Source organism: Lepeophtheirus salmonis, chromosome 6 (genome assembly GCF_016086655.4).
Source record: "Lepeophtheirus salmonis chromosome 6, UVic_Lsal_1.4, whole genome shotgun sequence".
NCBI lineage: Eukaryota > Metazoa > Arthropoda > Copepoda > Siphonostomatoida > Caligidae > Lepeophtheirus > Lepeophtheirus salmonis.
The window spans coordinates 1,120,073-1,143,508 of NC_052136.2; the positions used below are offsets into that span (position 1 = coordinate 1,120,073).

The 23,436-nt window shown below is 32.7% G+C and overlaps 4 protein-coding genes across 4 annotated transcripts; 1 reads left to right on the forward strand and 3 right to left on the reverse strand.

The window, feature by feature from the left end:
- Window positions 1–860: 860 nt before the first annotated feature.
- Window positions 861–5,085, reverse strand: LOC121119277 (acidic fibroblast growth factor intracellular-binding protein). The gene is made up of 3 exons (XM_040713911.2): window positions 4,126–5,085; window positions 1,416–4,071; window positions 861–1,360 (listed from the first exon to the last, which is right to left on the reverse strand). Exons 2-3 carry the CDS (start codon window positions 2,126–2,128, stop codon window positions 991–993), a joined length of 1,083 nt encoding a protein of 360 aa, XP_040569845.1. The 5' UTR covers window positions 2,129–4,071; window positions 4,126–5,085; the 3' UTR covers window positions 861–990.
- On the reverse strand, window positions 2,144–2,557 carry LOC121119280 (succinate dehydrogenase assembly factor 2, mitochondrial-like). Its single transcript, XM_040713913.1, has one exon. The coding sequence runs from the start codon at window positions 2,555–2,557 to the stop codon at window positions 2,144–2,146; it is 414 nt and encodes a 137-aa protein (XP_040569847.1).
- On the reverse strand, window positions 3,391–3,930 carry LOC121119276 (E3 ubiquitin-protein ligase RNF185). Its single transcript, XM_071889063.1, has one exon. It carries the CDS (start codon window positions 3,928–3,930, stop codon window positions 3,391–3,393), a length of 540 nt encoding a protein of 179 aa, XP_071745164.1.
- A 191-nt stretch (window positions 5,086–5,276) lies between the features above and the next one.
- Window positions 5,277–6,459, forward strand: LOC121120417 (G patch domain-containing protein 11). Its single transcript, XM_040715282.2, has 2 exons — window positions 5,277–5,662; window positions 5,751–6,459. Exons 1-2 carry the CDS (start codon window positions 5,543–5,545, stop codon window positions 6,393–6,395), a joined length of 765 nt encoding a protein of 254 aa, XP_040571216.1. The 5' UTR covers window positions 5,277–5,542; the 3' UTR covers window positions 6,396–6,459.
- Window positions 6,460–23,436: the final 16,977 nt, after the last annotated feature.

Genomic DNA, 23,436 nt, shown 5'->3' on the forward strand with positions numbered 1-23,436 from the left:
TCTTTATACATTCTTTACAGGAACAAAAGCACAAGAACTGTGATCGATAAGCAATACATTGTGGTCTCGGTTCCGGTTATAGCGGGTTAAGAACTGTAACCGCTAGACCGATAAGCGCACAATCTTACCAATAACTGCTACAATTTATAGCTATAAGCAGTGAAACGACAATAATGACTAAATTATTGATGACCCTTTTGAGGGTCCCAGCTTATCGTAGTTTTTGGGAACAAGAAAAGTCCAGCGGTGTACAGGGACTTTTTTAGTACTCAAACCCGTAAAATGGGAGAAATTATTTTCCAATGTCAAATTTTTCCTTTGTTTTTTAGTATGGTTAGGACAATACAAACATTTTATTCCACATAAATTATTTAAAATTTATTGCATAATTTAATCTTAATCTTTTATTTACTTAATTTTTAATTGGATCATTTCAATAATATAAATTTTAAATAATCGGACCTTAACCAATATTTTCTAAACAACCTTTCTAATTGTAAGTTTATATGTTATGTAATAACACCCTGTACAAAATCATACACTTCCATATTATGAATATATAGTTTTTGGTAACTTATTACCATAATATAAAAACTGCGATATACTGCATTATACGGGGATTCAGAGTAATTCCATACACCGCGTTTGACGAAATCTGTTTTTGTTTGAACCCACGTAATGCGGGGATCCCCTGTATTTGTCACAAGGTTTTTTTAATTTACATTTAGATTGAGCAAACTAATTTATGTGTATCTCCTTGATACAACTAATATTTTAATAATATCACTCGGTCAATATAATATTGATAAATGAAGGGGAAAAAAGTGTAAATAGATAATAAGTCAACAGTTAAACAAAAATTATCCGATTTAAGATTAATTTTAATAGTATATCAATATTAGTTCTACAAAAAAAAAAAAAATTATTCACATTTATGTACTAAAAAAACAACCACTTATTAGTCGTCATCTTTCTAACCAATTTAGTTCATCACTGATAAAATGCTAAGACGCAAGGGAAAAGAAATGACATGTACTTTCTAAAAATGAGTTTTGTTTCGTGATCGATGAGAAGCTTATTCTCCGTCACAGCTTCAGTATAAGCACAAAGAAATGTGTTGACCTCGGCTTTAATTAATCCCATTGATTTGAGGGGCTCCACAATTTTCTCTACCACATGGACAAAAAAATCTTTCACTTCTTTGTTATTATTTAATCCTGTAGCAATATTTAGGATGTTCCTTGAGAGGAGCTTAAAATTTGACTCAACTTCACCATATGCTTCTGGGGATAGCGAAGAGAGTCCCTGGCAAACATAGTTTCGATGTTCCTTATCTCTATCTAAAATGGGTCTTAATTCTCTGGAAAAAAATTGCAGTATTAAATCAGAGTTTTGTTGAAATATTTCATTCATACCTCAAACTTGATAAAAAATCCCTGTCTAGACATTGATCATTTGCATCATCCCCATCCATCCATTTATCAATGAGAACAAGTGATGATACGGAAATAGCTTCGAACGACAAGTAATTAAGTCTTTTTTTGTTTACTTCAAATTTAAAACTACTTAAAAACACTAATGTAGCATACTTTTCAGCTAATCCACGTGGTAAATTGAATTGAAGTACAATATTTTGCACATAGCAGCCCGACATCTCTTCTACAGTCTTGAATATTCTTTTGATATTGTCAAATTGCCTTCGACAGGACTTGAGATGAATTCCAGTCTTATCAGATATCTCATCAAGATCTTTTTTAAATCTTGAAGATAATTTCTTACCCAAAAGCTCTCTTGCAAGAGATGAATCCAAAGAATAATATTTTTCAACCCATCTCTTCTTTGAGTGAGAATCTAATTGAAAAGTCAACTGTTCGGATAACTTGCCCGTTGTAAGTAAAAGATGTTCGAGCATACAAAAAAGCCTGTAACTATCATTAATATCTGAAACTAAGAAATCCTGACATCCATGAGGAAAGTCAGAGAAAATCCCTTTTTCCCGAAGATGAGAGACACATTCAGAAACATTTAGACCATCGATCCAAAGATCAAACACGTCCCAATTAATAAGGGTATAATTCCCTACAAAAACGTCTATATCCGCTAGAAAATTCGAAGTAATAATATTCATATTGATGTTTAAAGTTTACTGAAGATCAGGCAAGGACAGTCTTTCTTCACGATCTACATTTCGAGCATGTTCTTTAATCATGTCCATTACTTCATTATCAAACTCCTCTGGTGTGGGTTTATTTCCAACAGCCCAATAATAAATTTCCCAATCATTCGAAGGCAAATTAATGAGACGATCATATAAGGTCAATTGTTCTGGAGACATTAATTTAAGTTTTTTGGAAGCAAAACTACCCAAGAGTAAACCATTTTCGAGCATTCCCCTCTTTCGTGACTGATACATAAGACGAGATCTTTTTTCATTTATTTCTTCACCATCTTTTTCTACATATTCAGGGATCCAAGGTTCTTTTGGAGGCACCTTTGAGGAAGAACAAAATCGCAGTACATTGGACTGCAACAATCTCGGAATACGGACTAAATTCATCACAATCCACTACTTATCTAAAAAATAAGAACATATAATATTTAAATACACTGTACAAAACAAACTGAAGGGAGTTGGTGGATTCATTTGCCATGAAAGTAGTTATTGAATTAGTATATTTATTCCAATATATAGATAGATAAATGTGAGTATACGAAACCATTTTTAAATGAGCATAGTAGTAATAATTAAAATTTCTATAATCTATTAACATTATGTTGATGCGACTCAAATTCAGTATTCATGACGAAGTATAAAAAAGAATTGACCCTTACAATGGTTACTTTAAAGGCGAAAAAAAAGATATACTATTAACTCAAGATAAAATATTAAATAATAAAAAAATAATGGCAAATACAAGTACACTAAGTAACATTTACATTAGTACAATTGCATGCAATAACAACAATATCTTGAACAAAAATGATAATAATTAAAAGTAAGAATATTTCAAGGATCAATTGGTCTTTATACTAATGTATCTCTGACCTTTTTTGATTTAACCAAAAATATCAGCTTCTCAATTTATTATTAATTTGCTTCGATACATGAACCAGAAAAAAAATCAATTATTATAACATTTTTAAATATACGGACAATAACTTTTTAAAAAATGTAACATAAACTTAGTAATTAATTAATATTATATATAAAAGACACTGGCTCATAATTTCGTCACACGTTGCTCATATATTTTTTTTTTTTGCACTCAATGCCAAAAAGTTCCTTTAATAAGAAAAATCTAAATTTCCATGTATAGTGTACATCCATGGCAGAAGAAGATGATATTAAAAATGCAGAGGGTAAGGAAATGACGTTTAGGCAACCACACTTCACGCAGTTAACAACCAGAAAATGAATATAAAAGCAACCCAAAAAAAGACTTTTCGTAGAAATCTTTCTTCTTCAGTTCCAGCCTCCTGAGCCGGTCTATGTCTAGGATCAACAAATTGTAAATTCGTAGCTAAAAGACCAAAGGGAAAAGCTCCAATTCCTAAGGATAAACTAGCAATGCCTCCTAACCCTGTAAAGGTGTTCCAGTTGCCACTACTCTCTGGCTCGGATCTCTGTCCTCGTGGGCGAGGAGGAATATTTTCTCGGGGATCCTTTCGATCCATGTTTCCTCTGCCATAGACAGGTACGACTTTTTCCCGACTAATCCCTGCTTTACAGACGGGACATATTTGACAATTAGGACGCGTTTCCAACCACTGATGGAGGCAGGGCCAACAAAAGAGATGGCCACACATGGAAATGACGGCGTCGCGAGCGGGATCTAAGCATATATTACATTCAAAAGGGTTGTTGTCGTCATCCTCGCCAGAAGGGGGGTTCGTGGATTTGTTGCTGCTTGCTTTGGCTTCGGAAGCCATCTTCTACACCTACTCTCAAACTCAATTCAACCTACAAGAAACACCAAACGATTTATCACTAAGAGCATCAATGGTATCTATCAAATAGAAGCTATTAATAGTTTAGCTACGGCTCAAAACACCAATCCAGAATGATCCAAGCTGAAATAAGGAAACAAGTATGACAGAGCATCTCAACGATCATGATTCACTCACTTATTGTGCTTTGAAATAATACAGAATTCCACGTCTCAATTCTCCCAAAATTATACGACGTAGGGAAGGGATAGAAAATACTCCAAGATGACACCTTCTCAGGGCTGGAAATGGCCAAAGACGTGATTAAGTAAGTGACGTTTATTTTATAATTTATGACGTCATTGAGTTCTATTTATCTCTCTTCTAATAGCCACCAATTACATCATATTGATGATAAGCCGCCATTATTACTCATTATTGATGATGTCATTGGATATTTCAACTGTACCAGTTGATATATTTATAATATATATGCATATTGTACAAGTTGCAAATTCTTCGTCTAAAAATCCCTTATGTATCTACAACATTGCTCATTCTAATACGCAACTATTAATTGATACTAAAATATCATTTTGAATTAGTAAAAACTACACGATTATTATGTATTTATGAGTTATATAACTGTGGGCAATTGAACTATAGACTACATATATAGTCATAATTTATATTAAAAATTAAACCATTATTATAAGAAGTATCAATGGTCATATAATAATTCCATGATCCTCATCCCAAGTAGTAGTGGCATTCCTTCGTTTTCATATCATTTTTTTTATTGCAACTTGTACCATTTGCTTATACAAGTTGCAATTTGTCCAAAATCCCAACTTGTACTCAATATATGTAACTAAATTGTACAAATTGTAAGCCAAAAATGAGATAAATATATAAATCATTAAATTGCTAGTATTTGCACTAATGATCATGCAATACCTACTTAACTATTCCATGATTAGTTTATAAATTCATGATGTAATATATGAGTCTTTTACATAATATTAATTCATATTAACCAAGGTTAATAGAAATATACAGTAAAAAATAAAGGTATTTCTTTAACACAGTTACGTTACTCGACATAAATATTGGCAAGACACTAATATATAGAATGACTAATTTTGCAGGTAAATTGAACGCACAAGGTGTAACTTGTACAGTCTGTCTATACAAGTTACAACTTGTACTCAGTATAATTCCTTGTAATTGTCGACCGGCCATTGACGTAATGTAATCACATGATTAGTGAATACGATTAGCAGATTATAGATGTTGGGCTAGCTATTTATTAATTTGATATAAAGTCTAGCTATAGCTAGGTTTCTTGGTTTCTCTGCTTAAATAGCTAGCTAGTCATGATTCGATTGATTTTCCTTACCTTTCCACATTTAATTAAACTCCATCCCATCTCTGGGAGAAACAGTGTATAAAAATGATGATGTTAGTCTGTTTCTTTTGAGTTTATGTGTGCCTAATTGAGTAATTGATGATGGGAGGGGTATTACTTAATGAGATTTCCGTCTCCGTGAGTGGCAAACACTTTCCCGCCCATAACAAAAATTAGGTTACTTGTTTAGCGTGTCACTGAGTGAGAATGTCCGAAATGGAGAAGGAGGAAGTGGATGATTACATGTCTGATAATTTCGTAACAGAGGATGTTCGTCCAGGACTGCCCATGACCTACGCAAAGAAGCGGATTCATGAGTTGAAAAAGGTGAGGAGGGATTTAATTTTTAATATTAGTGTTTTAACTTTTATTTCCCCGAACTGCGAACCCTCGATCTTCATCTTCTTATCAATAGACTCGAACCAAAATACCAAAACTCTCCGAATTGGAATCATCTGTCCGGGAAGATGGGCTAAAAAAGGCTATTGACTCTTCTAACAAAGGATTTGCTATGCTTACAAAAATGGGATTCCAACCAGGAACCGCGCTTGGAAAAAATGCTCCAGATGCTATCAAAGAGCCCATTTCTATCAAATTAAGAGACCCCAGAAAAGGACTCGGAAGAGAAAAACATGTCGCTGAAAAAAAAGTAACTTCCTTAAAAGTTGTAGAAGACGACTTTAGACAAAGGATTCGAGATAAATCCAAAAATCGCTTCATTGAATCTGATATACGAAAAAGTCAAAAAGCAATCTATGATTTGGACTCAAAAGCGGATTTTAAAGAGCCAATAGAGTCTTGGTATTGGCCTCCTAAGCCAGAGGAGAAACTCTTGGAAGATGACGAATCTCAAGAAGAAGAAGAGGAAAAAGATCAAGTGCCTGAGGAAGAAGAGGAGGAAGAAGTTATAGATACATCTGAAAGACTTGCAACATTGACAGGCTACTTGAGATCCGAATATTTTTATTGTATTTGGTGCGCTGACAAATATACTGATTTTGAAGAAATGAAACAACATTGTCCTGGAGATACAAGAGAGGTTCATGAAGATGATGATTAAATTTTATTTCTTTCATTTTTTTGATTTATTTTATGAATGTCAAATATATATTTAAGTATGACAAGTTTTATTCATTCTCTAAAATTACTTGTGCCTATAAATATTGGTTTATTTATATTTCTGTGCAATATGGAAAATTAACCATTTTCGCAATGCTAATTAAAATTAGACTTATGATTTTGGACCTATTTTTTTGGCTAAAATGTGAAAAAAAAGAAAAGAAAAAGAGATATAGTTTTGAAAAAGGAGCCCCCAAAATTTCAAAATTAAGCCATTTCTATTTAATGAAAGATTCAGTTTTATAAGAAATATATAAAATAATTAATGTAACTTTTTATTTATCATAATGTATTGATAAATTTTGCTATATTATATCGACAAATCAAGATTTTATAAATATTTTCTTTTGTTGATTTTAGCCTTAGAACACTATTGGTAATAAAATAAGTAAAATACCGTTCTACTTCCATATTAGTAGTTGGAGCAAATTTGAAGTTTTTTTTTGTTAGAAGGAGGCACCTCAGGGCGTCCGTATGATTTCCCCCACTCTCCCCCTCCACTGCATAGAAAGAAATCCTTTTAAAAAAATTACCTACTTTCTCATAAAAATGTTTTCTTCGAAAACAATAAATTTTCAAGATTCCTTCATTTTGGAGGAAGTATGCAGCCCCTAAAGCCCACCCCTGCGAACGCTCTTGCATCTAATCATCACCACCTCTGATAATACATGCAACTTTTTTTATAAAAAATCAATATTTCGCAATTTTGCGCAAGAGTATTTCTCGTTTGTTCCTAGATTTAATGGGGATTATTCATCAGTCAATTTTGGTCCAACTTTCCCCTTCCTCTAATTGGTTGTTGTCATAATCTGGATCCTTCTAATACCCGATCATGTAATTATAACCCTGATTGCATCATATACATATTTTTACCTTAAAAAGAGAGCCTAATGAAGGAGGATTTTTGCAAATGGCTTTTCACTTAAAAGTTATAATTAAAGAATATTAAAAGCTGTTGTTTTAATTAACTAGAATCCAAATTTTATCAATTTATTTCGATAGCAATTTAGAAAAAGGAGCAATCTTCACACTGAAAGAGAAAATGAGCAATTTTTCCCAAAAAGGTCATATTGAGCATTTTTTGACTAATCGCCCGGAAATCTTAAGTCTAATTATAATATAAGATCAAGGAATACTCTACATATGGAATACGCATTCTTTCATTTTTTGATCGACTAAGGCAGTGGTCGGAGAACAGGGTAAATTACCCCAAACTCGGTAATTTAGAAATTTTATGTGTAATGGAAGTACTACTTCCTAGTATTCATTGAAATGAATAAAAAAATAACACCCCACTACAGGGGATGGGCTAGAGGGACTATACTCCCACCCTAAATGAATGTATACATTTTTTTTCTACTAAATTTTTTTTGGGTGAGGATGAAAATTTATACACTGAATTAGTGATAAAAATATAATTTTAATTGTGAAGAGCTGTGAATTTTTGAAATTGATTTGGCAAAAATTTAATATTTGATTTTTTTTTCTTAAAAATGTAGCTTTCAAGGTTTTTTCCTAAATTTTTATTTTTTCAAATTTTTTTCCAAAAAAATTAATTTTCTGAGAATAGTCATGTATTTTCGAAAAAAATTTCAAAAATTTTTTTATATGAATTTCAATATTTGAATTTTTTTGGAACAATTTAACATTATGTGAACAGCTGTGGATTTTTTTCTTACAAAAAAATATGAATTTGTTACGAATAGCTATGGATTCTAAAATTTTTTTCTTTTTTTGGCTTTTTTGAAAAAAAAAAAATCGAAAAACTAGCTGCCACACCCGAAATATAATTCTGTGGATGCCCTTGTTCTAGTTTGGGGTAAATTAATTTTACGCCATGTTCTTTTAGGATAACACTAATAAAAGTTACACCATTTCTGGACTAAGTACTATTTTTCTATTAGCTGAGTACTTATGAAATAAAAACGATAATTGAATTATATCAATCTCGTAATGAATTTCTTACGGAATCAATAGTTTTTGCTTGAGCTATTTAATTTATACCTTCAGAAGGATTATTCATAAGAAAGCTCTTTTAATTCATTGCACGATTGTTTAAAAGTACCTTGGCTGAAAAGTTTGAAAAACAATTTTCATAAAAACGAATTCCATGCTACTAAGATAACTACTACCTTATTTTCTAAAGTTATTCCTACGGTAATTTTTGTTAATTTTTACTGTTCAAAAATACTTACCTGATAGAAATCGGAATACAGGTTCAGACCCCCCCCAGACTATTTGAAATTTGATTTACATAACAGCTTTTACTGAAATTACTAAAATAAAGAACTCACTATCTTGAGAGCCGATCATCTTATTGCAAAAAATAGATTTGTAGTTTGCAGGTAAAAATCTGGTCTTGAAAACAACTTAAATCTAGTAAAAGTACAGCTAGAAGCCTCTATAGTTCCGAAATGTAGGAGAAATAACCCGATGAGTGGGTTAAGTTCTTTTGTAGAGCCCTTGCATTATTAAATATTTCACCTTTCGATTAAAAAAAAATTAACCATTTAAAGATAGGAGACCTATAAAATGTTCAAAAATGAAAAGGGAACAACCTTGGAAAATTTAAGGTAATAAACTAAAGCCTTGGTTAAACTTTTTTTTTTTTCATAAATTAAATTTAAAAAAATTATGATATAAATTTTTTAAAGCTAACAAATAGCTTTTTAATGCTGTATTATACTTGCCTATCATTGCTTTGGTTAACAATAAATCAAAAATTCATACAAATATTATTTTTTTAAGAGTGGATTGAGTTAGTGATTCAATTAGGGGCGTCCGCAGAGATAGGCTGTAGCCCCCCTCAAAAAAAGGATGTTTTGCTTTTTACTAGAACATGTAATATTTGATATTTTTTTCAAAAAATTTAACATTTAATTTCTCAAATTTTTTCCCAAAACATTTAATTTTCTGTGAATAGCTGTGGAATTTTGGAATTTTTTTCCAACAAATTTAATATTTAGAATTTTTTATTTGAAATTTTAGTTTTGATTTTTTTGTCAAAAGCTGTGGTTTTCTGAAATGCGTTTCGAAAATTTTTTATATTTGAACTTTTTTTCCAAAAATTATAATTTTTTTGTGACAAACTGTGGTTTTTTGATGTTTGCTTCAAATAAACTAAATATTTGAAATTTTTTCTAAAAAATTTAATTTTTTGAGAATAGCTACTAATTTTGTTTCTAAAAAAAATCATTTTTTGTGAACAGCTATGGATTTTTGAAATAATTAGTTTCCAAAAGTTTTAATTTTTTGTGAATGCCTGTGGATTTTTGAAACTTTTCTCCAAGAAATATAATGTATATATATATTTTTTTAAATTTAAACTTTTGGATCTTTTTTCAAAAAAAAAAAACAACTTAAAATATATATGTGATCCAGCGGACGCCCCTGCCAATATTTTATTTCTGAGTAGGACCATTATCAATAATACCACAAACAAAATTTGAGTCAATCCGGTTTACTCATTGTAATTTTTGGTGGAATGATATATCCATATTATTATGAAGAAATTCATGATTTATGTATTGAACAAGTTGCGATTTTGTAACTTGTACAAGTTACAACCAAAACAATGAGATTTGATGAAGAATTTTCTCTAATTGATAACTGAATGATACATTGATTTGCACTCCATTAAAGTGTCAAATGTATTGAAGGCTTAATTTTGAATTTTTTGATGAAATTAATTATTGATAAATAAGTATTCTAAGGTGCAATGAAAATGCCTACAGTCATAATACTCCTAAACGGTGTTATTTGAGCCTTGTTTCGTCCCATTTGGTATAGTTTTTATTTCGCAAAAAAAAAAAAAATGTAAGACGAAACATTCAAAAATAATGTTTTATCTCGTCATTGTCATGCGAAAAACATTCATTGACGAATACATTTTCTTGCACATTATTTCTAATATCATATAATTATATGTATGGTATCTCTGTGTTGAGTACTTTGTAAATGTGGGATAATGTCTATGGGACTTTTGTAGAAAAAAACACCTTTCATAAATTAGAAAAGGAAACACAGTTGGTGCATGTGGTCTTTTTTCTTTTTTTTTTCATTATTTAAGAAGTCGTGGGTGTGTTAAGACCTCCTTCTAAAGGAAGAATTATTGCCTATCCTTGGTGTAAATTGATTTAAAATTGCATAATAAAATAAATATATACGAATTTGAATATACGTAATTGTAATATTTTCCCTGCAGTCATTCCTTTTCTCACTCCAATAATCATACAACAGACAGCTGATATTAACGAGGGTCTTGATTCAGGCGTACCATATGTCTCGCTCCCAACTTCTTCTTGTGCTCTTAAAATAAAATAAAACATCTCTATTACAGGTTGCCATAGGGTTAACATCTAAATTCTGAAAGAAGAATTATCACATATCATTAATGAACATTGTTTTAATACGGCATAATGAAATAAATATATTTATGCTATTTAATTATTGCACTAATGCTATTTTAAATTTGTAAGGTTCTCCTCTTTATAGTTGTAATTCATTTTCTGCCCCAAAAATCATGAAACAAGCAGCTGATAGTAATGATTAGTGATGAAAATCGTTTGTATTTTGGGCATGTTAAAAAAAAAAGAAACGGAGAATCAAAATGGTAACCCTGATAATTTGAAGAATTTTTTGGAGGGCAGCTTAGCTGTCATGGTGTTTCACTAGATCAATTACATTCAGCTGGTTCAAAGGAAGGAGGGGAGAAGGAAATAAACAATGTCATTGGCAAGAATTACTCAGATGCCCAATTCTACTCTGAGCCCAGTAAGGACTTACAATTATAACTCTGCAACAGATCCTCTGGGTTACACTCCGTCTTTTATGAACACACTCGAATTTTCAATCGGGTTTTGAATATAGTAGGAAAATCAGTTCACTACTCAGGAGTTAAATTATAATGACAAGAGCTGAGGAATAGAATAAATACATTCTTCAGATTATCATCAATTCCAAAAAATCGGCCGTCTAAAAAATGCAACCGATTTATGTCACTATTAATAAAGTTCTTAATTCAGTAGTACCCTACATCTCACTCACTGATTATTCTTCTTGCGCTCTGAAAAAAATTAAATCCCTACATATAGAAGGAGATTATCTGTTAATAAAGGTTATAATTCACTAGACACCCAGTAAAACTTTACCAATAAGTATCTGGGTACCCTGAATCTCCCCACTTCTACAACATGTGTTAATTCCACTTCCTCATCATCTTTCTGTTTCTACCCCTGAAGGGTTAACACATATCAAAATTGAATTAATTATTAAAAATATAAAATGAATGAGAAATCGTCCGAAGCAGGAGGCCAAGACAAATGGGCTTCCTATTTTCTGACCTGCATTTGCAACTCATTGTTGTCTTCAGTTGATGAGTTTGTCATTCATGTGGCCAGTCACTCAAGAAAGTGTGGTGAAAGCTATTCAAATCTGTGATTTCATATCTAAGGTCACAACTTAAGATAAATTGTAGCATCTACTTGAATGACTTGAATTTTGCAGGCCAATGCCTTTGTGCACGCCTCGCTCTCCTCCTGTTTAGCCTCGCTGTTATACACAATCCTTGGTTTCAATGTTAATTTGAATAAGAGTTCTGGGATTCCAAGGACTTTACTTATTCATCTAGGGTTGTTATGGGGCTAAATTTCGCCGTAGGTGAGGGTAGTCGGTCCGAGACCTTCAACAAATATCTGGATTAATTGAAAGTGTGTGGCCCGCCTTTGAGTTTGCGTCTCTTTTTCAAGGAAATCTAAAATGGATTTAGAAAAGGGGAATTTCGATGACCCTTTTAATCCAGAAATACAAATCTCTCCCGCGAACATGAATCATCTGTTATGGTAGGAAGAACTGAGTGTTGCTTGTGCACCAGTAAGGAGTGTATTTTATCCAACATTGGAAGTTTTTACTGACGTTTCCTTATCAGGCTATGGTATATCTTTCTCAGACGGCTCCTTTGAACAAGGGTGTTGGACAGGGAATGATACAAATCTACATATTAATGAGCTCGAAATGTTAGCAGTAGAGAAAGCGTTAGGTTTGATTACATATCATTTGCATATATTAGTAATTGTTGATAATAAAACGGCTTTGTTTATTTTTTAGAGAAGGCCGGTACCAAAGGTAAACGCCTGAACGAAATACTGTAAGAACTTGGAAACGAATAATGAAAAAATGAATCTGGGGGGATTTTGTCTGGACTCCTTCAAAGGGAAACACGCAAGCGGACTTTTTATCAAGACTTCGAGTTGAGAGAAGAAGTACTCAACCTAATAATTTCCCGTTGGTTCCAACCCGAAATAGATTAATTCCCGTCAAAGGTTTTCCACGTGACTTCAAGATACGTATCTTGGATGAGAGACGAGAAGGCGGAAGATTTGGATGCGTTTTCCATCAAGTGGAAGAAGAAGGGTTACTTCTTCCCTCCAGTTCCACTGCTTCCAAGAGTTATAAGGAGACTGAAGGAACAAGGTTGCCCCCAGGAATTATAATAACTCCCGAATGTACAAGAGCAAAATGGTTCCTACAGTTACAGGAGATATTGAAGGAGTCGATAAGATTGGGGGCTGCAGGTAGAATTCTCTCGTGTCTAGATCCTCAGATTCTACAAGAGTTGGGGACTCTAATGGCATGGTTGATTTAGAGGGGACCCTGTTAAGACAGGGTCTCGAGCCTAAGGCAATTAATATTAGTTTTTCAGACATTCGTCCCTCGACTAAGAGGACATACATTTCAGCTTCCAAGCATTTTTATAAGTTTTGCTTGGGAGAGGGGTTCTCTCCCTTTAACGTGTGAGGCAATGTGGTAATGGATTATTTAGCGCATCATTCCACGTCTCTATATAATTGCGCTCGCAACAACAAAGGCAGCTATAATAAAAAATCAATTACGACTTAAGGTCTTATAATCAGATAAGTAGTTAACCAGATTTATGAAAAGTTCTTTTAATTTAAATCCTCTTTACCTAGATATCATATACGTGGGATAGTATAGCTAGGGATAGTTCTTTGACTATAGGATAAATAGCTATTGGTCTATTTTTCTCTCCTATTTAGGTCTATAAAAAAATCAAGTTTAGGAGTGGGGTTAATTTAGCGAGTTTCTCAGATGAGAGACTAGATCCTGTTCGACATGTCATTAAGTATGTTAATAAAACTGTGGAATTAAAAGGTAAAAAAGACAAATTATTTTTCACTTTGAGGGGGGATTGTCATTCCATTGCCACTCAATCATCAATAAAGGAGAATTTATTATAATCTATGATTAAATTTTGTGTTCTTTCTTTCAACTGGTTTTTGGTAAAACAACTTTGGATGTAAACAACAAATGTATAGCTACGCTATGACATAAATAGTAGACATTAACTAAGTCTACTGTATTAATGTCATATTTTGTTAAAAGCGTAGCAATACATTTGTCAATAATCCCCCCTCTTCCCCATTCCTTTTACGTAGTTGGAGTTTCGGCTACCAACAGAAAGATAATGAGGAAGCGGAAATAACACATGTTGGAGAAGTGAGGAGATATTCAGGGTGACCAGATACTTATTGGTAACATTTTGAGGTCTATTTCTAAAATAGCAAGGACAGAACGAATTACAAATGTATAGCTACGCTTTTAATAAAATATGACATTAATAAAGTAGACTTAGTTAATGTCTACTATGAATCGTCTAAAATGTATACAGTTCATCCTCATGTCAGTATTAGTTGCCCCTAGAGACTGTTACACGGTTATTTTGCGCTTTTTGGCAAAAATAATATTAATTGGAGTTCAGGACATGCCTTCAAGAATCTGGGAGTGCATTTTTTATCACTCCCAAAGTTGTGGGCTTTTCTATTATATGCCATCTCCTCCTTCCAGTGGCTGTAGACGTCGTAGAATATGCGCTTTGGATACCTGAGCGTCTTATTGATGTACGCTTGGCTGTGTCCCGCACAAGCCAGTTCGATGTTGGTGTTCCTCTTGGTGTCCTCCACTATAAATACTTGTTTTGAATTAAAAGTTATGCAACCAACTTAAAGCTAACGTTCAACCTCTCACTTTAAATACAGGGTCGTTCAGGTAAATCCTGTAGGCCTCGTATCGAGCAAATGATGGGCAAAGATGGCGATATGGCGACATATGGAATGATTTTATTCTTTTGTATTATTGGAACTTGTAAATCAAATATCAAACATCTACTCGCTTCCCTTATTGATTAGGAGGTATTTAAATGTAGTCTGGATTTACCAGTACGACCCTGTATATTTTTGGTATATACAGAGTGGGACTTTTGTTTATTTATTTTCTCTTGTGGTTGCTTGTGGCTAAGAAGCTGATCTCCTCCCAAACATTCTTCGAATTGTCAGGATTACCACCTTCCTTTTCGGCTTTTTTTTTTTTTTTATATTATGGCAGGACATACTTTACACACCTCTATTGTTAGTTTAAGAAATGCTAGACTGTCTTGTCTTTGAAGCCACTTAATTTCCCTCAAACCACCGCTATGATTCTATGGACGTGTGGGAAGGGGCACCATCCTGTTGGAAGGTCTATGGTTAATTCTGGAAGGGGTGTGGGCCCCTGGGGAACAAGGCAATTGAGAATAAAACCATTTTAAGAGATTTAACTTAAGTGGAAGCTTAATTCTTATAGTTCGGGAGATCTGCCCTATTGATTAGTATACTACCTTAGACAGGGAATGTAAGGATTGTGCTTATGTACTCCTTGGCCTCCTGTGTCAGTCACGGCCGCCCAAACCATCACAGACTGTGGCTACTGCACTTTGTCGACTCCATGCTATCCCATCTCAACTTTTTTTGCCGGAATCCGATCATTTTGTGGGTTAAAAGCCTGTTCCAAAGTGAAAATCTTTTCATCATGGAACACAATGTAGGAGCCATGCTAGTTTTCAGCTTGTGAAGAATGACATTGCTTCTCTCAAGTCTTTTAGCCTTGACCTTGCTTGACAGGGCCTGTTGCCTCTTCAATTTGTAGGGATATCTCTCAAGGTCAGCTTGGGTAAGGTTTCTCATTGTTGTTGCACCCATGTTGAAATCCTTGACCATCTTGTCCTGGGATTTCTTACAATCATTCCGTTGACTGCCTTGACAACTCTGGTTGTCCTTTTAGAACTTGGTATGCCTGATCTGGGTCTGTCCTTGATAGATTGAGTGTCCTCGTATCTTTCAATGGTTCTCTTGCTGAGCATGGGGTTGACCTCCAGGCTCTTTAGGTTCGTCAAGATGACTGGTCGAGATTTGCCCTTCAGTTACTCGTTGATTATAGCCTCTCTATTGACTTCCATTGTTGTTAACAAAACTGTTATTTTATTTAAAACTGTTTGTTATGATCTATTTTCGACGTAACTAGAGCTTAAACATAATATCTGGCAACTTTACACATAATTATATTATATAAAGTTAATTTAACAGGACTTTTCGTGGACCTTGTATATATAAAATTTTTTGGCGAGGTGTTGCAATTTTTTCTCTACTGTATATTTTGATGGAATGCCTTTTTTTCTGAAAAGAAATCTTTTTTACTCTTATTGTCCTTAAAATGACGTGGATATTTCAACAAAATAAGAAACACCCTACTCTCCACGATTAATAATACCTATAGTGACTGCTTTATTAAATGATCCTATTAACAACAATCCCTTTGAAATGCAAGGAAAAATCAAGTTTTATTGCATCTGATATCCACATAGGAAAATATTATCCACAAGTCGTCTCAGAACTTTTCAACGACAATGAAATGGTCTTGAAGCAACTATGTAACTCAAAACTTTTTATGGGCATATTTTTGATATAGATTACTAGAGATGTACCGATACCAAAATTTCAGCCAATTCGGATTCTTTATTAATATTGTGTATCAAGAAATTACATACACAAATAACACACACATGTTTGACTTTTTATGAATTAGGGCTTGAAGAGAAAAGACCTCAATTATTTACAACTAATTATAATCATAATTGATATAGAATGGTGTTCAATGTGGGGGGCCGTGAGAGGAGACCAGAGGGGAGAGGGTGCAGGCAGATTTTATTTTTATGATATATATTGTTCTGTATTTATTCTATATATAAACAAAAACACTAGAACCGAGACCGTTAAGCAATATATTGCGGTCCCAGTCTCGGTTCAACTTTGTCGGTTCCAGTTCTAGCGGTTCAAGAACTGGAACCTCTAGACCGATAAAGGCACAACCTTGGCTATCTAAAATACTGGGCATTTCATGAATTTATAAGTAAAGTTTGTGGACGTCTTAACCAGGATATTAAAACAGAAAATATGGGGAGGAAGTAAAAGTATAATTTTCGATAATTTAATTTCAACTTTCTCCTGTTGTTGTCTCTTATTTTGAGATAGAAAGAGAAAGTATAACGTTGGGCAAACTTAATCAAATTACCCCCCATAGCCATCTTTTTATTTTCTTCACTCCAAGCTAAGATTGAATAGTATAAACAGGATGAGAATAATGAATAATAGCTAGAACCTATAATAATAAGTTCTTGCCATACACCTTCTACTTTAAACTTTAGGTAATTTGTCTCTTTGAAAGAGGTTATGTTGAATTGCTGAAATAACATAGTTAGTAGCTAGTAATTAGTTGTTGTAGTTACCTCAAGAACTGATAAGGATCGGTCTTAGGACTGACAAATTCTATTAGTTCCGGACTGATGGGACTGCATTCATTTAAGTTGTTTTTAGACTAATCGAACAATAAAAATTTTGATTAAAAGAAGGTTCGATCTACTAAAAACAAAAAAACTCGAAAATCGTTAACGCAAATCCAACAATAATTGAAGGTAAGCCGGCAAGAAGATAAGAACTTATACCTATATATAAAATGATTGTTCAGGTGGATAATTCTAGAGCTCTAACTGGATTGGCTTAAAAAGGTATTTATCAGATTTAAATAGGCGAATACCATATATACTTTTATGGTTTACAAAAAAAGTACCGCCAAATCATAAACCACCATTTTTAATAAATGATTTAATTGATATATCAAGTCTATCGAGTATATGTTTGAATATTTAAATATAAAAATGTTTTTTTCCCCGCATAAAAATATATGAAAAATGTTATTTTGAACTTTTCTTATGTTATTGTTCAAGAGCGCCCGCAGGATTATTTTTTATATATATAAATATATTTTTTTTTTGGGGAGGAGGATCTTAGTTTTTTTTTTAACTTTTTTGAAATCAAGGCCTATTCACAAAATATTTCAGAAATTGAATTTTTTAGAAAATAAAATTCTAATATTAAAATTTCAAAAATCCACATCAATCTCAAAAAATTATTTTTTTGGAAAAAAAAACAAAAATTCACAGCTGCTCACAAAAAATTTAATTTTTTTAGTTCAAAATTAAAATTATTTAATAAAAAAAATTTAATTTTTTTTTTTTAATTCCAAAATTAAAATTATTTCAAAAAAATTCAAAAATTTCCTGTTATTCACATAAATTACGTTTTTTTTTTTAAAATGAAATTTCAAATATTAAATTCTATAGAAAAAAAATTAAAAAATCAAGTTATTAGAAAAAAAAACCAGAACATTTGCAGTTATACTGCAAATTTACTGGAAAAAATGTACCTGTCGGGCTCTGGTTATTAATACAAGTTTATTTTTAGACTCAGAGTAGATTGAGGATTTTCCCAAAAATGCAAAAAACCAACCCCCTTCTCCCAATTATAATCCTGTGGACGCCCCTGATTGCAAAATGGTATTTTTTACTATTATTTAAAACTTTAAAGAATCAGTATCGGGTATTTTTACTAGAATTGATTTGGAATCGGTGTTATCATTATTATTTTTTTTTTTAATTGTCCCATAATTATTTTCACCCCCGGTACGGTCAGTACATATATATTAAATATTTTGATATCGTAAAATTTCGGTTATTTATTAATTTAGATTGTGAAGTAATATTTTATTCATTTGCATCCTTTTATATAATAAATAATTGTATGCTGTATTTGCTTTAAAAAAATGGTTGTATGACTTACAAAATGATAAAATATATCCGAGTGGTTTGGAAGATTGGTAATTAAAATAAATTTACCAATGTTTCCATGTTAGCTTCTCGATACTTTGTAACTACAATTACATTTGTATCAAGCGATTTTTTTTTTCGACAGCTAGCGATATTGTGACTGCTACTGCGTCTTTTTTATAATAGGAAAATGTAGAGAAGCTCATCTTTTTACTAAAGAAAAGAATTATAAATTCATGAATAATAGTACTATACATATAACCCGCGTATATTTTGTATCAACCTTTGTCTTCTAGATAAGTTAAGTATATTTAGTTATAATTACCTTGTACATCCTGACAGTTTGAAGAATGTTTAAGCAAAGAGGAGCTTAAATGTCATGACGTTTCATAAGATTAGCTACAAACAGCTATGAGAGTAAGTAAATGAGCATTAATCCCACTACGTAAATGGACTCCGATAGGGATCTTCCATGCTTCTCCGAGTCCAGAAAGGACTTACACTTACGTAGTCTTGCGAAATGGATGTACAACTACTATAGATTAATTTTTTAGGTATAGTGATTGTAATTCGTAGATTTCTCATGTTACACGCAACAGATGACTTTCTAAGCTTTAGAATGAGCTATTGCAAGCGCCTCTATCATTTTTGTAAGCAAAAATGAAAGCAAAAGGAAAAAGATGTTGATTTGCGTCTGCACAGCACACCTAAAATCATCAAGATTTTTGGGATCGAGAAGCGCACCGCACCGTCTACAGCGTCAGAAAGCTTAAGAAAGAGGAGAAAAAACTTAAAATCGAGCCCAGACATGGAAATCTCCCCAAACTGATCCTACAAGTGACCATGAAGGCGTTTGATGCCAAGCCCACCATGTCTATGGACAAATTTGTCAAAAAGAAGTCATTGGCTTCCTTCACCGTATCCGGGGGTATCCAGGCCACCGGGTGAAAGTCCAAAAGGTACTTGGGAAGACCATTAATGACTCGACAGTAAAAAGATGCCCGTTTGAAGTGGGCCAAACGCCTTCTAACGACCTGAAGCAACCGAGTGATCTTCTTCTCCGATGAAAAAAACATTCATTGTCGACTCCGTCTTCAACAAGCAGAACAATCGGGTTATTTGCTTTGAAGACACTTCTGAGACCTCTGCCACGTGTCCAAGACGGGTGGGCTGGCGCCCCATCCTGCTCGAATACGTAGGACCCCTTGCCCAATTACTTGGATATCTAGAATACCAAGATACTCCTGTAGGTCGTCAAGATTACCAAGAAGTCGGGCAAGGCGTCCTATGTCTTCCAGCAAGATGGGGCACCCGCCCACATAGTCAATCTTGTGCAAGCCTGGACGGAAAATAACATAGATTTTTGCCAAAGAACTTCTGGCCTCCCCAGTGCCCCTATCTAAATCCTTTGGATTACTCTATCTGTTGGCAACTCGAGTCCACAGCCTGCAGATCACGCCACAGCAATGTAACCGAACTAAAGTCCTCCATGGAGAAGGAGTGGAAGCTCAAGAAAAGGGACTACATTGCCAGAGTGTGCTCCTCCTTCCGTGGCCACTTGAAGGCCGTAATTGATAGCAATGGAAGTCAAATTCATAAAAAATATATGTCATTGTGTGCTTAATAAATGTTATCTATCACGCCTGACTGAATTGACTCATGAGGAGCAAAGGTCTGGCCACGTTGATTAGTGGTCCATTCATTTTGACGACCCGGTATATCACCCCTACAAATTTTCAGTCTTACTCTCAATTATCAATGGCCTCACAAATTTTAAACTCAGTTGTCGCCTCCACAAGAATGAAAGAACAGTGATAACTACATTGGAAAATAAAAAAAACCACTCTTTAAATTTCCAAGCAGAAAAAATCATGCTTTATACAACTCTAAGTATTATATTTCTATGGTCAATACAATATCATTAATTATTTATAATTTATAGTATTCCTGATGTTGTATACAGTTACTCCACACATCTTTGTTAAATGCTAATGATATACCTGAATATTTTATTATGAGCTATGTACTCAGTACTTACGCAGGTAGGAGGGATTTAAAATATCGAATCCAAGCTATAATAAACTTCGTACAATATGTGCATCAAATACAAAATGGGGAGGAGCAAAAAATGCCAAAATCTTCCACATATACCTTGTACGTGGTTTCAATATGTTAAACATGTGATTTTATTTTTCATTACTTATATTAAAATTATGTGCGCTTCTAAGTTTTATTAAGGGAGTAAGGTTGTTTTAATTGCGTTTCAAGTAGATGAGGCCATTCATTATATATTATATTTATTTTTTGGAAGGAGAGAGAACTGAAACCATTTAGATTGGTGATGAAACTCTCAAATTAATTAGAACATGTAATTAAATACTTTTTTCCCCTCCCGTACCAAGGAATCTTCTCAGTTTTGCCATCCCCGAAAAATTTCTAAAATTAAATTTCAAATATTAAATTTTCTTGTAGTAGAAAGCAAACTTTCCTTAATTTTGGTAGGGCTACAGTTAAAATCCGAACACCATGTATTTTAAACTTCAACAAAATAAAATGTATCAATTAACAATAGAATTTCAACAAAATTGATACTATAAATAGATGTGTGCATGAGATTTCTTTATCATTAATGTAGTCGCTTTTAGTTGCAATGTTAGTTTCCAGGGGTTGGCAGAAGGCCTGGCATCCTCTACGGATGTATTCCTCTGTCATGGACTTCCAGTGCTGGCTTACAGTTTCTTTGAGGGCCTCGGTGTTTGGATGATGTAGACTGGAGGTCTTCCCCTAGTGTAGTCGAGGGGGTTAGCATCGCAGGTGTAGAGGGGGCCAAAAGTTTGAAAAAATGAGTTCAAAAGAGTCTTGCAACGTAGAAGATGGGTTTATGTTATTGCTGGTGTCAAAAGTGGCCTCTCCACCCTCACAAGACTATTTCCACTCACTTTTTTATAGCGGTTTGGACAGTCTAGTGTGAAACCCCGATATCTTTTGTATGGACCCTCATGGATTTGAGTGGATTAGCCAGGGTTGTTTACTTTAACGCCTCTAAGTCCAGTTTTGCCTTTCGACAGAGCTCTTCTTCCTCTCAAAGGGACTTTCTGACGACTTAGATGGTGGTTCTGGAGACGGTCAATTGCTTGGAGTGCACGAATAAAAATTTGTCGATTACGTTCAAGTGTCCATTTTCTCAACCTTATGTATGCTAGAGAGCTCAGGGTTAATTTGTTTTATAATTAATCGTTTATGATTTAATATATCGAAATATGAATCAATTCCAATCACTAAATCTTCATTATTATTATTATTGAATTTGTAAGTGTTCAGATTTCAATGTACCACCTGATAAGCTGAAACATTATATTTTTGCATAGGTACCATTCTAATCTTCTTTGTATCTCTCAACCAGGGCCAGTGTGAGGATGTTTCTTTGGGGCTGATGATATATATCAACAGTTTTTTTCAAAGTTTAATATTTGAAAATTATTTTCTTTTCAATGTTTAATATTTGAAAATTAAATTTTTTTCAACAAATTTAATGTATATGAATAGTTTTTAAAAAAAAAAATAATTTTCTGTAATTAGTTATAAATTTTTTTTTTAAAGTGTGGAAGTAGATATAATTTTCCAACAAAATATAAAGTCACTACTTAATATTTTTTTATAAAAATATGCCTTTATTAGCTTTATTTCGTAAAGCATGTCAATATTTCATGTAATACCTTTTTTAAAAAGGTCAATTTTTTTAACTCTTATTTTTTTTCTATTTTCCGGCGACCATGGGGGAAGGAGGTCGGCATTAGTAGTATATATACCCTGTCTTTAATTTCCTTCAAAAAGATAACGAAAAAAGAAAAGTTAAATGGTAGTTTGCGGAGGGAGACAAAAGTCTCTATATTGCAAATCCTCGTAAAGTCTAAAATATGCAGTGTCATCGTTATCCCTTTTTTGGGAGGGGGCGACTTGAGCCCTGAGTTTTTGAAGCCCCATAAATTTTCTTGTATTCATTTTTGAGTCTGTTTTTGTGTGTTATCCTACATGAAATACTTAAAAGCCGAATAGATCAATTTGAAATTTAGCAAGTAGAGTTGTAAAATAACCAAACGTGCTCCTATGGTATTTTCTTTGGCCTCAAAGGCCATTTAGAGCCTGTTATAGGGCATAGAGCACGTTTGAAAGTTGTGAAGTATACTTATGTATGATTTATTTCAATAAGTTTCATACATTAATAGTATATAATACCTATAATCTATAACAATTTAAAAAAGAGAAAAAAAACTTAATACTAGATTATAAACAAGTTTGATTTACATAATTATAATAATTTTTGTAGTCGGAGTCGTTACAAATTTTACGACTCCATCAAAAACGGCACCTACCCTGCAGCCCTGCATGTAAGAGCTAACTGATGTTAACCAGGCTCTTAATTAAGTAATACAATAATTTATGGGCCTGGAGGGCGCTATAGCCCCCAACCCCGAAATAAAAGAATTTTTGCTTTATATATTTAATATTTGAAAATTCAATTTTTTCAAAAAATATAATGTATATGAATGGCTCTGGGTTATTTAAACTTTTTCAAAAAAAAAAAAAAATTTTTGTGAATAGTTATGAATTTAAAAATAAAAAATTTAATATTTGAAATTAAATTTTCGAAATTTAAAAAAAATAATAATTTTAGTAATTTTTTTGAAAAAAACAACATTTTCTGTAAATAGCTATGGATTTTTAAATATTTCAATTCCAAAAAAATTAATATTTGAAATTTAATTTAGTTTTTCCAATTCAAATTATTTTTCAAAAAATTAAATTTTCTGTGAATAGCTATAGATTTTTTAAATTGTTTTCCAAAATGTTTAATATTTAAAATATAATTTTTTAAATTTCTTTCCAAAAACTTTAATATTTGAAGTTTAAATTAGTTTTTCAATTTTTTTTCCAAAAATATAATTTTTAGAAATTATTAAATATTTTGGAAAATAATTACATTTTTTGA